At 48.4% G+C, this 12019-nt stretch overlaps 1 protein-coding gene across 2 annotated transcripts in view; it reads right to left on the bottom strand.

Moving 5' to 3' along the window:
• The window catches only part of SLC35F4 (solute carrier family 35 member F4), a 128918-nt gene extending 117690 nt beyond the window's left edge, over nucleotides 1–11228 (bottom strand). The window contains exon 1 of one of the 2 annotated variants that reach the window (XM_052783531.1): nucleotides 10923–11228. In XM_052783531.1, coding sequence (XP_052639491.1) covers nucleotides 10923–11025 — 103 coding nt within the window. In that variant the 5' untranslated portion in view covers nucleotides 11026–11228. The remainder of the gene's footprint in view (nucleotides 1–10922) is intronic. The other variant, XM_052783532.1, reaches the window with a different exon arrangement.
• Nucleotides 11229–12019: the final 791 nt, after the last annotated feature.

The raw sequence follows: 12019 nt of genomic DNA, 5'->3' as shown, positions 1-12019 counted from the left end.
AAAGGGCTTAACTTTTGTTTGCAACTAAACCAAAAACATCCTCAGCTATGAACGTCCCACAATTGGGAGCAGCTTTGGAACTAAAGCAAATCGGAACCCAGAAAACTGAGGTCTGTCCCTTACTATTATTTGTATGGCAAATCTGAGATCCCAGCTAAAATAAGAGACTGAAACCAACGTCTGTTAATAACATGCACAGTGACAGTGATAGATTTCCTCTACCCAACATTCCCCTACATAGGGTAAATCTGAGAGCTACACCTCCCATTTTGTTTGCCTCCTTAAAGCAGTAAACTATGAGGAACGTCTTACCTCCACAAAGTGCTATGTAATTTCACTACACTGTATAAATGTTTTACACCAATAATAATTAAGTGGCACGTTTTCAAAGAAGTGCCTCTAAAAGTTACACACACAGAATTTGAGAGCACTGTGGCTAAAACACATGCACACACTCACCAGAGTGGTGTTTCCAGGTGCCTGCCTTAAAAACTTTGTCTCTCAGAGGAGCCACTGCTGCATCTGTGCACAGTGTGAGTACCTAAGTTTAAGCAAGTTTTCAAGAGTCTGCCCACATACAGACATCTTTTCTTCTAGCTGATTTCTAAGCCCATAGCCGAAGATGCCTGTCTTCACAAGGATGCTCAAAACAGTTGCTCTGAATTCACTTCAAAGCAGATATGCACAAAGACACCGCACAGAACCTAGCTAGAAATAGAGTTGCCCTAATTTGATCTAATTAACCTCCTTTCCAGCACTGAATATGTGGAAACAAACAGGATGCACTGGAAAACCCAGCTAAGCAGCCTCTTCACTGCTTTCGCCTGCTGCAGTGCATCTACAGGTGAAGTACAACCTCAGCCTTTTAAGTCAACCCTCCAACCAACCAGTGAGGTCCCCATCTGAGAGCAGATGGCCTTCAAAAGGCATATTCCTGGACCCACACCTCTGTGAAGACACTAGGTCAGATGACAGTTGTGCACATAACGACACACTGAAGTCAGTCCAATGTTCCCTGCAAGCGTCAAGCTTTGTGGCGCACAACCACAGATAAATCCATGCCCATTGCCAAAGGGTTCCCCAAGAAGAGTGACAGAAGGCAAGCCTTGTACTGGATGAATCACCTTGACAGGACACATATGGCTTGGCACACCAACAACAGCTCAACTAAGTTTTTCAGCTGAAAAATGCCTTTTGTTCCTTCCTCCAAGGTTCTTTTTTCAATGCATGTGAAAAGTGGCACTTCTTTAGTGACATTCCAGACACTTCACCAGTCTTAATCTTTTTCCCCAGAAGAAATGCTCTCAAAATGTTTAAAGTTTTCCTCTTAACCAATTCCTCACTTTTTTCCCATTCCATCCCACCCTGGAAAGAAGCAAAAATTGATAGAAAATCAGGAAACTTCATCAGATGTGTTCTTCTTTTTCATATTCCCAGTAAATGCTAAGTTCAATCACTTTCCACCTGCTCTTTTTGTTAGCAGCCTCACTACGTACTGAGAATTAAGTGCTTTCTCACACATAGAACCACTCCTTCTCAGATAGAAGTCCAAACCGTGATACAGAAACACCACAAAGAGTTCACCTTCCTACCATCCATGCTGTCAGCATTGAAGAATTTCCTCTGGTGGAGCACTGCAAAGCATCCCACTTGCACACAAGCTGCTACAAATTCTAGCCCCTGTAACGTATCACACAACAGGTTATTTCTGGCACTGCAGAGAAAAACCCCAGTCTGCACCCACACAATTCCAGGAATGCAAACTCCACATGGCAAGCTTTGTCTAAGAAAGGATTAAAATGTCCCAGGTTTCAGACATATAAAAGAAAAGGGTCTTATCAACTGCACTATAACAACTATGCCACCTTACTTCAGGATGCCAAATGTAAATCACACAGTGCGAACTAATGCAATCGCCTTTCTGTCTCAGAGCACTCTGACAGAGAACATGTGTTCCAGCCCTGTTTCACGCTTATCTTACACAGGCACAGCAGCACATGGTTTCAGTATTGTCCTTAGACATTCAGGTATATGATGCCCATTAGCTGAAATGGACCTGCACAGTTGTGTTCCTGTGAATCATATGAAAAATTAGTCCCCAATAGGAAACTATTTTTTAGCGAGGCGCACAGCATCTCCAACTATACCATTAATAATAAAGGTGTGTGTTAGCCCTCATCAAAAATGTCCCCCAGAAGACTAAGCCTCTGCAGGAAGAGAGATAGCTGTACTGTATATTGCTTCAGCAGGCAATTGCTCAAGCAATACTGCTTCAGTGCCATAAACAGCCACTTCCCAGTCATAACGCAAGCACAAAATGCCCAAAACAGGAAGGAATAAAACTGGAAGGGTCACCAGGTTGGCCTCAAGCTACAATTTCTCACTCTGGATGCAGAGATCACTACCAGGTCTATAACTGGTCTGGTAGTGGATTTGGTGGAACTGTTTTGGTGGAGTCGTATTGACCCATGAACTGCCATGCTTGTGCTTGCCTCTCCCCTCCTCTCCTCCCAAAACGTACCTGGAAACTTCAGTGAGACTCAAAGCAGGCATGGGAGCTCTTCTCGCATCAGACAAAATAGACCAGACAGCTTTGAGACAAGGAACAGCCTTAAGATTGCCAGAAACAGTAGGAAACATCATCTTCCACCCTAGACCTGAATCATGCTCCTTTGCCTTAGCTCATAAAGAAACCAGAATAGGAGCAGATCAGCTTCTCCTTGCCTCTGCAAAAGGACAGCAGAGACGCCTTTCTCACTCCCTTGTTCTGCTACCCTGATCCAGGCCAGCCCCGCTGAATGTAGGAAAGGGCAAGTCCATTTTATCAACAGTATTTGCAAGTGAAGTCTAGGAAGAATCAATATGGTTTTAAAGTAATAACAGAGAGGTCTTCTTTGCCTGTAACACGAACACATACTGCAATGCCTTTGAATAAATTCATTGTTGCCACTCAAAGTGCCTGGGATGCTCTCACTTAACAGCTCTGCCATCACTGTGTAAGCCATACCCTGGGTATTAGCTAGGCATAATGTTACAGATTCCATCCTCGTGCAGTGAAATCTGCCATTCTGCAGAGGGCCAGCCCAAATTGTAGGCCACCAGGGAGTCCTACTTCACCCTACCACAGGAAAAGATTTTCAGTCTCACTACGTAGAGCTGGTCCACTTACTTTTGGTGACTAATTTAACCAGCCAGTGAAGCACTTCACTTTTCCCCCCACCCTATTTGCACATTTGCCATAAAGAAAGAGTCACTTTTTTTGCAGGCATTTTCATTATTGAGATCATCCGGCAGCAGGTTTGTGTGAAAAAATTCCTGCCACCAGTTGTTCCATAACAGCAAGCCACAAATTCACTTTCATGGGTGAATTCCCATGCAGGTAGCTGAGCAAAAGCCCGTCAAGTTCCAAATGTGCAGAAGAAATAATTGCAGACTTTTAAAACCACTAATAAAAAAAGGAATACAAGCATTGGAAGGATAAAAGTGTCCTCACAACCATCTGTAACTTTGGAATATTATTTTACCACATTTAACCAAGACCAGATATGCAGCTGCCGGCCTGAGTGGATGAGGAAGACAATGTAAGGGAGAGTGCTGGAAGGACAGTCAAAATGAGGGATACCTCCTCTGTGCACTCCAGAAGAGTACCAGGAGCTCATGGCATACCCAGGTCATTTCTTAATAAGCTATACGCAGCAGCAACTCTCTTAGGGAAAAAAAGGAGAGAAGGCAGCATGCAGCTCCATGCTGCCACAATGACACCAAGTTATGCAAGCTTAAAGCCACCCCAGGTGAATCGGTGTGAGGCGAAGCAGCAGGCTGCCAGAGCTGTGCCACCCAGGAGCATGAAGCACAGCCCAGCCATCGCCCAGGAGGCCAGGCAGCAAGGAAGCCTTTCTGCAAGAAGGGCTGGAACAAATGAGCATGGGAGGGCAGAGGAACTGAAAACCAAGCAGAGAGCCCATGTAGAAAGCTACGGAGTTATTGAAAGCACCTCTACCAACCTTAGAACCAGGCCAGGTTCAGCACAAGACCTGCTAAGCAGTCATAGAATTATAGAATCATAGAACGGTTTGGGTTGGAAGGGACCTTAAAGATCACCTACTTCCAACCCCCCTGCCATGGGCAGGGACACCTTCCACTAGACCAGGTTGCTCAAAGCCCCATCCAACCTGGCCTTGAACGCTCCCAGGGATGGGCCACCGCTGTCAGCAAACCCAGATCATCACCCAGTCAGCAGTGGAGGAAGAGATTGCTCCATCAAACATTATGGCTTGTTCTGCGCAATCTCTGGCAAATTAACATCCCTCCCCGCCACCTTACTGTCTCAATTTTCCCCTGCCAAATAGGAGTAATTTTTCTCAAAATCTTGGCAAACTTCTTTATGAGGCATCTTTAAAGCTTGGGAAATAATTCTTATTTAGATACATAAGACTGGGAGAGACTTTTTGGCCATTAATTTCAGCCTCCTGCTAATTTCCAGCCTTAATTTATTCATGGCTTGTTCATACCCATTTGTCCGTGTGCCAACATGCCGTTTCAGTTTAAATAACCCGTCCTTCCTACATTTCCCTGTTCATCCTCCCAAGATGTATTTGGAGCAGCAGCCATGTTCCCATCTTGGCTAGCCTACACAAGCCAAGCTCCATCAGTCCCCTCTTGCAAGGGTACGGTCCCCATCGCCCTGGTCCCCAGGGTGCCCTTCCTGATTTAAATTCATCCCTGCTGCCCCCAGTAGTTCAGAACTGCACCCATATGCCATGGCATAGTCAGGTACTGCAGTTTCATGGCTCAGCTCCCCAGAGATTTGACTCAAAGAGACCAAAGCAGTCCCTGACAAAAGGCTGAGGACTGAACCAGTTCCCTCTCCTGCCAGCTAATGAGACCCCTCATCCTCTAAAACACTTTGAGTCCCCAAGTGAAGGGGAGATGCCACTAGTGCAATGCTGCCATACTGTCCCTTCCAGCACAAACAGAAATCCAAACAAAGCCTGGCCCTACTCCATTAGAGAATATGTACCTGGTCTTGCCAAAATTAGCGGGCAAAGGAGTATTTATAAAATCTGTTTTGCTGAAAGAAATTACTTCATAAGTTATTGCTATTCCTGCTGAGACACAGCCATACCGTGGTTTTGTTTTTTTTTTTTTTTACCTGAACAGAGAGACAAGCCTGCGAGGAGAAGCAACTACAACAGGACTGCATCCTATGCTATGACATCCACTCATGCCCCCAGAGCTGGTGGGGAAAAAGATTGTTAAATCTACAGTTTGCAATCCAGCCCCCACTGCAGCACACCCTCCCTAAAAGAAAGGCTGGGAATAACTCTCCTATGGAAAAAACCCTGTCCAGTAGGGAAACGAAGGGCTTTATAAAGCTTATTCCAGCCTAGGCCTGCATATGGAATCCTTGCAACCCAAACACTATCAGGTGGCACAGGGGCAGCTGCCACAACTGGTACAAGCAGAAACAACCCGAGACTTCAGCTCACACAGAGGCTGATTCAGACACCACTGCCTCCCTCCCAGACCCCCTCAAACACAGCTCTATGAAACCAGCCTCATCCCCCCCAAAATTTCAAAGCACCTTTCCTCAACTGTTCCTTTCCCAGTCTTTCCCATTGTGCGTGCTCTGCATGGAGAAACCGGGGGCTCTGCAAACTGTTGGAGCAGCAGCTGGGTACCTCCAGTAAACAGACTGAGACTTTGTTCCTCTCGCTGGAAGTGACAAGCTACCAGGAGGGCACGGTGTTCAGTAAGCACAGAGATGATCCGGGTTTGCCATGTGATTCGTACTGCAGCAGAGCTGCTGGCACAGCTGCTGTAATAACCAGAAGAAAATTCCCTCCAATGTTTCAGAGTTAGATTTCCCCTCCACAGCCTTTTACTCTGCTCGGAGAGCAAGAGAGCCAAATTGCCAAGCCACTGATGCTGGCTCAGCATGCCCGTAATCCCAGTCTTATTAAGCAAAGCAATTAAGAGTGGACTTAACTTTAAACACATTGTCAAAGCCCAGTGGCTTAGTGCAAGTTCAGACTTAAGCAGATGCTTAAGTTCATTGCCGACTTGAGGCTTAACTTGCCAAATTAAACCACAAAACCTTGCCTGAGCTGTTCTACGGAAGTAAGAAAACACAAAGCTTATTCTCTACAGCAACCGTGCTAACGTTAAGGACAGGTTCAGCATTTCTTCCCAGGCACCAAGCACCGCTGAGGACACGCACTGCTGCAAGGGCTTTCCAGCTCCCTGGCAGGCATGTCTGACCATGCAGCTGCACCAGTGTGCCCAGTAACACAGCTGACGGTCCCACTGCTGCATAGACATGAGACACTACCCTCTGCTTCTAGGAGCTTACACAACTCCAGGGTTTCAAGGCAGGTCTGAAGGAGAGGAGAAAGGGAGCTCGAAGCAGCATGGGAGAACGTACAAATGTTTAAAAGTCGAGCAAGCGCCTGCTGAAGGTTGGCATTCACAGCCTGCTGCGGTGGGAATCAAACCCTGCAGATCTGAATGAGAGACAACAGAAGGGTAGAAATAAGCTTTACATATTAGGAGAAGCTCTCCAAGCATGAGGAAAAAGAGAAAGTGATGGAGAAGCTAGGAGAACGTGAAGAGCTAGGAGAACAAGTGCAGACACTACATTTTCAGTATGGTTATGCTGTTCTCGTCCAGGCCTGAGAAAACAGCATTACAGAAATGCAGAACTGCAATGCTGAGAGCCAGGACAAGACATAAGACTTTGTGGATGGTGGAAAGAGCTCCATCAAAAAGACATTAGACAGGCAGAAACTGCTTGACTTGGAGGTGAACTTGAAGCTGATGAAGACAGAGATGAGAAACTTTGGCTAGAGCAGTTTTAATTCAGTGGAAGGCACAGAAAAGGTGTTAGGACAGACTTGAAGGAGGGGAACTTTGTAGTGTGAAAGTAAAAAAGCTTTCAGTACTGAGATGAAAGGCAGATGGGCTGGCAGTTGGAAAGAGTCAAAAAAGAAAGAAAAAAACTCCAAAAACAAAACCCATACATACTCTTGAGACTGGAGACACTAAACATGGTTGTATTACCAGCAAAAACTCAGAGAAGAATGAGTAGTTATGGCAAAGATCAGGAGAGGGAACAGGGTTTGCCACTGCTTGTGTAGATAGAAAAGCTGGATCAGAGCAAGTGAAAACACACACATTGCAACATGAAGCCAAAGGGGTGACAAACCATGGGAGCACATTCTGCAGCCCCAGGTCAAAGGCTGAAGCCTCTGTTCTACACCAGTACCATGCCCTGGGAAATTATGGAGTAACTTTGAAGAAATTTACTGGAAGAGGGACACAGCCCCTTTTCCTTTCCACAGAAGCCAGAGACCTCATACATACTCCATACATTTTAAATGCAGAAATTGAGGGATCAAGCCATGTACCCGAAGGTACAGGATGACTGGGGTTGGGAAAGGCCCTTTTCATCTCAGGAACCAGTGGCGGAGGGAAAAACCATCATATCTTGCTCAAATTCCTGTGTCTTATTATGCAGGATATGTTTGGGGTTTTTTTTTAATCCATATACATGGATGCAAATACCAGACCAAAATACATGCTTCTGCTTGTAATCAGATGACTTAGAAATAAAGAAGGTGTTTTCCTTCCCTAACAGCTTTTTTTAAGGATAAATAAAATTATAAAAGTGCCTGACTTAAATTTAACAAAAGAATCATCATATGCACACTCCCAAGTCTGAAGTAGGTTAGTGCACACAAATATAGAAGATGAAGCAAAAGTCTCCAGAAAATACTGCAGTTCTTTGTAATAACAGCTCCTGAATACTACAGATGTCTGACATTAGATTTCATGACCATTTGTGACCAGTCCTTAGTCTTTACACACAGAAACCTAGGCATGATCTCCTGTTAGAGCATGAAATACTTGCCAATCCACTAATGGAGGGATGTACATCACCAGCTCAATTCACAGAGCCTTGGGCTGGCTTTTGCCATTTTCCAGAACCCCCCAGGAGTGAGCAGAACAGTAGCCACCCACCCCCCTGCCCTCACCTTTCCTCATCAAGAGAAATCTCCCTGTCCCTAGCTGGGCACAGCAGGCTGGGGACAAAGAGGAGCCTCAAGGAAGGTGGTGACCATCAGCAGGCTGTCATCATCCAAATAACATCCCCAGCTGGTGCCTGGCCAGCTCTCTGATCAGACCCAAGGGGTACCCAAGAAGCAGACAGCACAAAGCCATCCTGGGGACAACAGCCCATCCTCAGCTCCCTCTTCCTCAGGCACCCTTCAGACCCAGGCAGGAGCAAGGTGAGAGCATGAGCAGATGACTGCACATGCTACAGGTTTGGGCATATGACAGGACAACGGCTCCTCTGCCACTGGGGAGGGTAGGGAAGAAACCTACCTGAAATTCTGAGCACATTGTATGCCACCAGCACACTTCTCTCCAGGAAAAGGCACCAGCATTGTTCAGTTGCACTAAAACTGTATTTGGATAGTGATGACAAAAATCGTGCCCTCCCCAAAATAAACTGAGATATCAAGTACATTAATTAGTTGTACAAACTTCCCACCTTGAGTGTTTACATTTTGACAGTGCTGTAGCTGTACTGAACAATTAGCTAAGAGAAAAACTGTCAACAGCACTTAGAAGCAACACCACTTGAAGGCAGTATTTCAGCCTAGACACAGGAACGGAGTAAGATCTCCAAGCGAGGACCTCCAAGAGCGACTCTCGCTGCCTCACTGCCAAGAGGCTGTATCTGTTCAAGATGCCTGAAGGATGCCTGTTTTTTCCCCAGGTAGGGGCAGAACATCTTCATGAAAATCCTAACACATTAAAGTACTTTATAAACCCAAAATACACAGCCACAAGGATAAGGTAGTCATTCACCAACTGCAAGCACTCCAAAACTTATGAAACTGCTTTAAAAAGCATTCATGGCTTAGAAGGGCTACATGCTTTTCATTTACCCAAGGGCATTTAAGTATTGGGATACCCCTGGGTTACGCACTTTCAGTTTTCCTCTTTAAGCATGATGACCACAAATTTTGCTTATTTTCTTCAAACAGAAAAACCTGAGACACTAATCACTTTTGTTTTGCCTCAGCACCCAGTCTTCAAAGGTACAGAAGGCTAGGAGATTGGCAATAAGATCCCAAGAGTCAGCACTTTTGAAAGCCTTGGCCTCTCCCAGCATGCTTTATCCAATTTGAAGCACATGCCATCTGTAGCATCTATAGAACCTGGTCCTGGACTAAGAAAGCTTTTCTTTGTCCGGACAGTCCTCTCCTGGCCTCCCTGATGCACCCGTGCAGAGCCACTTGCATTGCCAACACTGAATTCAGGTCTACATTTCGATAGAGAGTGGGAGTGTTGCTGCAGACTGAAAAATTGCATTCTGCCACTGAAGCAAACTTGTGACAAAGTATTAAGCCAGTATTCTCATCCTTCTCTGGTAAATCACACTGTGTGATATCACAGGTAGAGATCCTCTGGAGCCACTGCAGAAGTTGGGACACAGCTCAGATTTAAACAGTCGCTGGACTGTCACGCAGCCATTCCTCCAGATTGCTCTGAGCTTCTTCCCAACTCCTCTGACTACAGACAAACCAACTGACCTCACCAAATGATCACAACACCTGCCATGCCATTAGCATGCTACCAATAACAGCTGAATAAAACCCCTGGGCTTGACTGTTTGCTCTTTCAGCTGACCATTATACAAAGGAATTTTTTTTAAGTGGTTTCAATGCATGGCTTTCCTCTGTCATAAAAAGCCCACAGACATGTTTGTCTGATATTAACAGTTCATTAATTGAGTTTTGGTTTATTGTTGTATTAGAGCTGGAGAGTACTGCACTGCCTGTTCTGGAAAGCAGTTCACCTCCTCTGATTCCAAGGGGAGTTTAAATATGCAAAAGAAAGTCTGCTCCTTAGTGCTCACCTCACTAAGGTGGGTTTTTTGCCTTTCTCCCCCCCACCCCTTGCCGCGGTTCCCCTTTTGTTTTTTAAGCTGTGGCATGTCATAGCTTTTGCAAACTGCAAAGCAACTATTAGACAATAAAACCCTAATGCATCCATTTCCTTGGTGGTAAAAATGAATCATTTCTTTCATTAGCCTAACTTTCCCCATTAAAGAGCTCTACAGAGCACTGGGACAGCCACAATTTCAGAGAAACCCGCTAAGGTTCTCCCAGCTGCTAGAAACCCGCTGCTTCTTATTAAAAACTTCAAAAGCAAAAATAATGAAGGACCAACTGCTTTAATTTCAGCTGCTTCTTTTAAGGGGAAAAAAAAAAAAAAGAACAAAAAACAAACCAACACCAAACCTCTAAATCTCAAGCGTCTCATATTAAAGTGGCACGAAAGAAACCCCCTCGGTAACTCCCCACTTTTCTGGAAAAATCTAATTAGTTTTGTGAGGAAGATGAATAAACCCGGAGCTTCACACTGAAGCGGCCGCCCGGGGGGGGGGGGGGCGGGGACGGGACCCACCGGGACCGAAACTTTCCCGGTGCGGCGCGGAGCACCCGGTGAGCAAACACCCCCCCCCCCCGCCTTCCCGCGGAGGTGGGCGGTAGGGGGTAGGGTGGCAACAAAAAATAAACCTCCAAATGGCAGCCAAAGGTCCCCGCACCGCTCGCTGGCTGCAGGATGGAGCCGCGGGCGCCGAAGTTACGCGGCGATCGCCCCCCCCCCCCCTCCACCGGCCCCCCCCCACCTCCCCGTCCCCGTCCGCAGAGCCAAGGGCTCGCCCGGCCCGCCGCGTCTCCTCAGGGGAGAGCCGGGCGGGCAGCCGCGCTTGGCCCCCCACACGACCCGAGGGGTGGGGAGGGCATTTTAGGGGGCCAGGGGAACCCTCGGGGCTCTGCCGCCACCTCCTTCCACACACACACACACACACACAAAGGGCCGGGAGAGGCGGGAGGGCGCCTTACTTTTCTGGCTGGAGTAGCCCGGGTAATATCCATAGTAGCCCGTGATCCGCAAGATCCTGTCCTCGATGGTGGCCACGCCGTTGGGTGCTGCCTTCCCATCCATAGAAGGCGGGAGCCGCTCGCGGGGCGGCCGGGCGGGACGCCGAGCCGAGCGGAGCCGAGGCGGGCCGGGCCGGGCTGGCAGGAGGAGGAGGAGGAGGAAGAAGAGGAAGAAGAAGCGCGGGCACGGCCGCCGCAGCTTGCTCTGACTCCGCCGCCTGGTGCAGGACGGGCTCCGCAGCGCGGCGGCGGCAGCGGCGGCGGCCCGCGCCCAGCCCGGCCTCCCCCCCCTCCTCTCCCGCCTTGCCCAGCCCCGGGCGGGAAGCCGGCGGTGCGGGGGAGGCGGCGGGCGGGCGGGCGGCACTTCAGTCGTTATTTAAAGGCGGGGCGGGGGGGGGGGGGGGGGGCAGGAGGAAGGTGGGGATGGCGGGCTGGCCCCTCTGGGTAGCTGCTGAGGTGGGAAGGGGCTGTTGAGGGCTGGCTCCGTGGCCCCGGCACGCTGAGGGGGGGGGGGGGTGTCTCTCCTCAGAGCAGCGGGCCCCGCGTGAGGTCTGTGTAAAGAAACGCTGGTGTCACCCCGTTCCCCAAATCCTCCCCGGGCGGGTGACCACCCAAGGGACACAGTGGTCCGTGGAGTTGAGGGGGGTTACTCCGGGCGGTCAGCCGGGGGCTTGACGTGAGGTGAGGAAGGTGTCCCAAAATGGTACCTGCGAACCACGGACCTGCGGGTCCACCTCCTCGGATCTGTCCCCCCAGGGGCTGCCCACAGGCGTCCGAGAAAGGACAGAGGCCAAATTTGGCCTCAGAAGACCCCGAGGGGGGAAGGTTTCACCACTCCGTGCTGCCCCGGCTCGCTCTCTGCCTGTCGCCCCGAGCTGTCCCACGCCGAGGGAAAGTTCAGGGGAGCAGAAGGGATATCTGTCCTCTGCCACCCGGGTGGGCTGTACACCTGCTCTAACTGAGGTCGAGCCATAGGATGTTCTCTAAAGCCTTGCCTCCGTTTGAAAAAAAAAAAGAGGTGAGAAATTCACCATTTGGCTTTGTAACTCATTCCAACG

This window comes from Harpia harpyja, chromosome 3 (genome assembly GCF_026419915.1).
Source record: "Harpia harpyja isolate bHarHar1 chromosome 3, bHarHar1 primary haplotype, whole genome shotgun sequence".
Classification (NCBI taxonomy): domain Eukaryota; kingdom Metazoa; phylum Chordata; class Aves; order Accipitriformes; family Accipitridae; genus Harpia; species Harpia harpyja.
The sequence above is the reverse complement of the archived record's forward strand: the minus strand, read 5'-3'. Positions and strand labels throughout refer to the sequence as shown.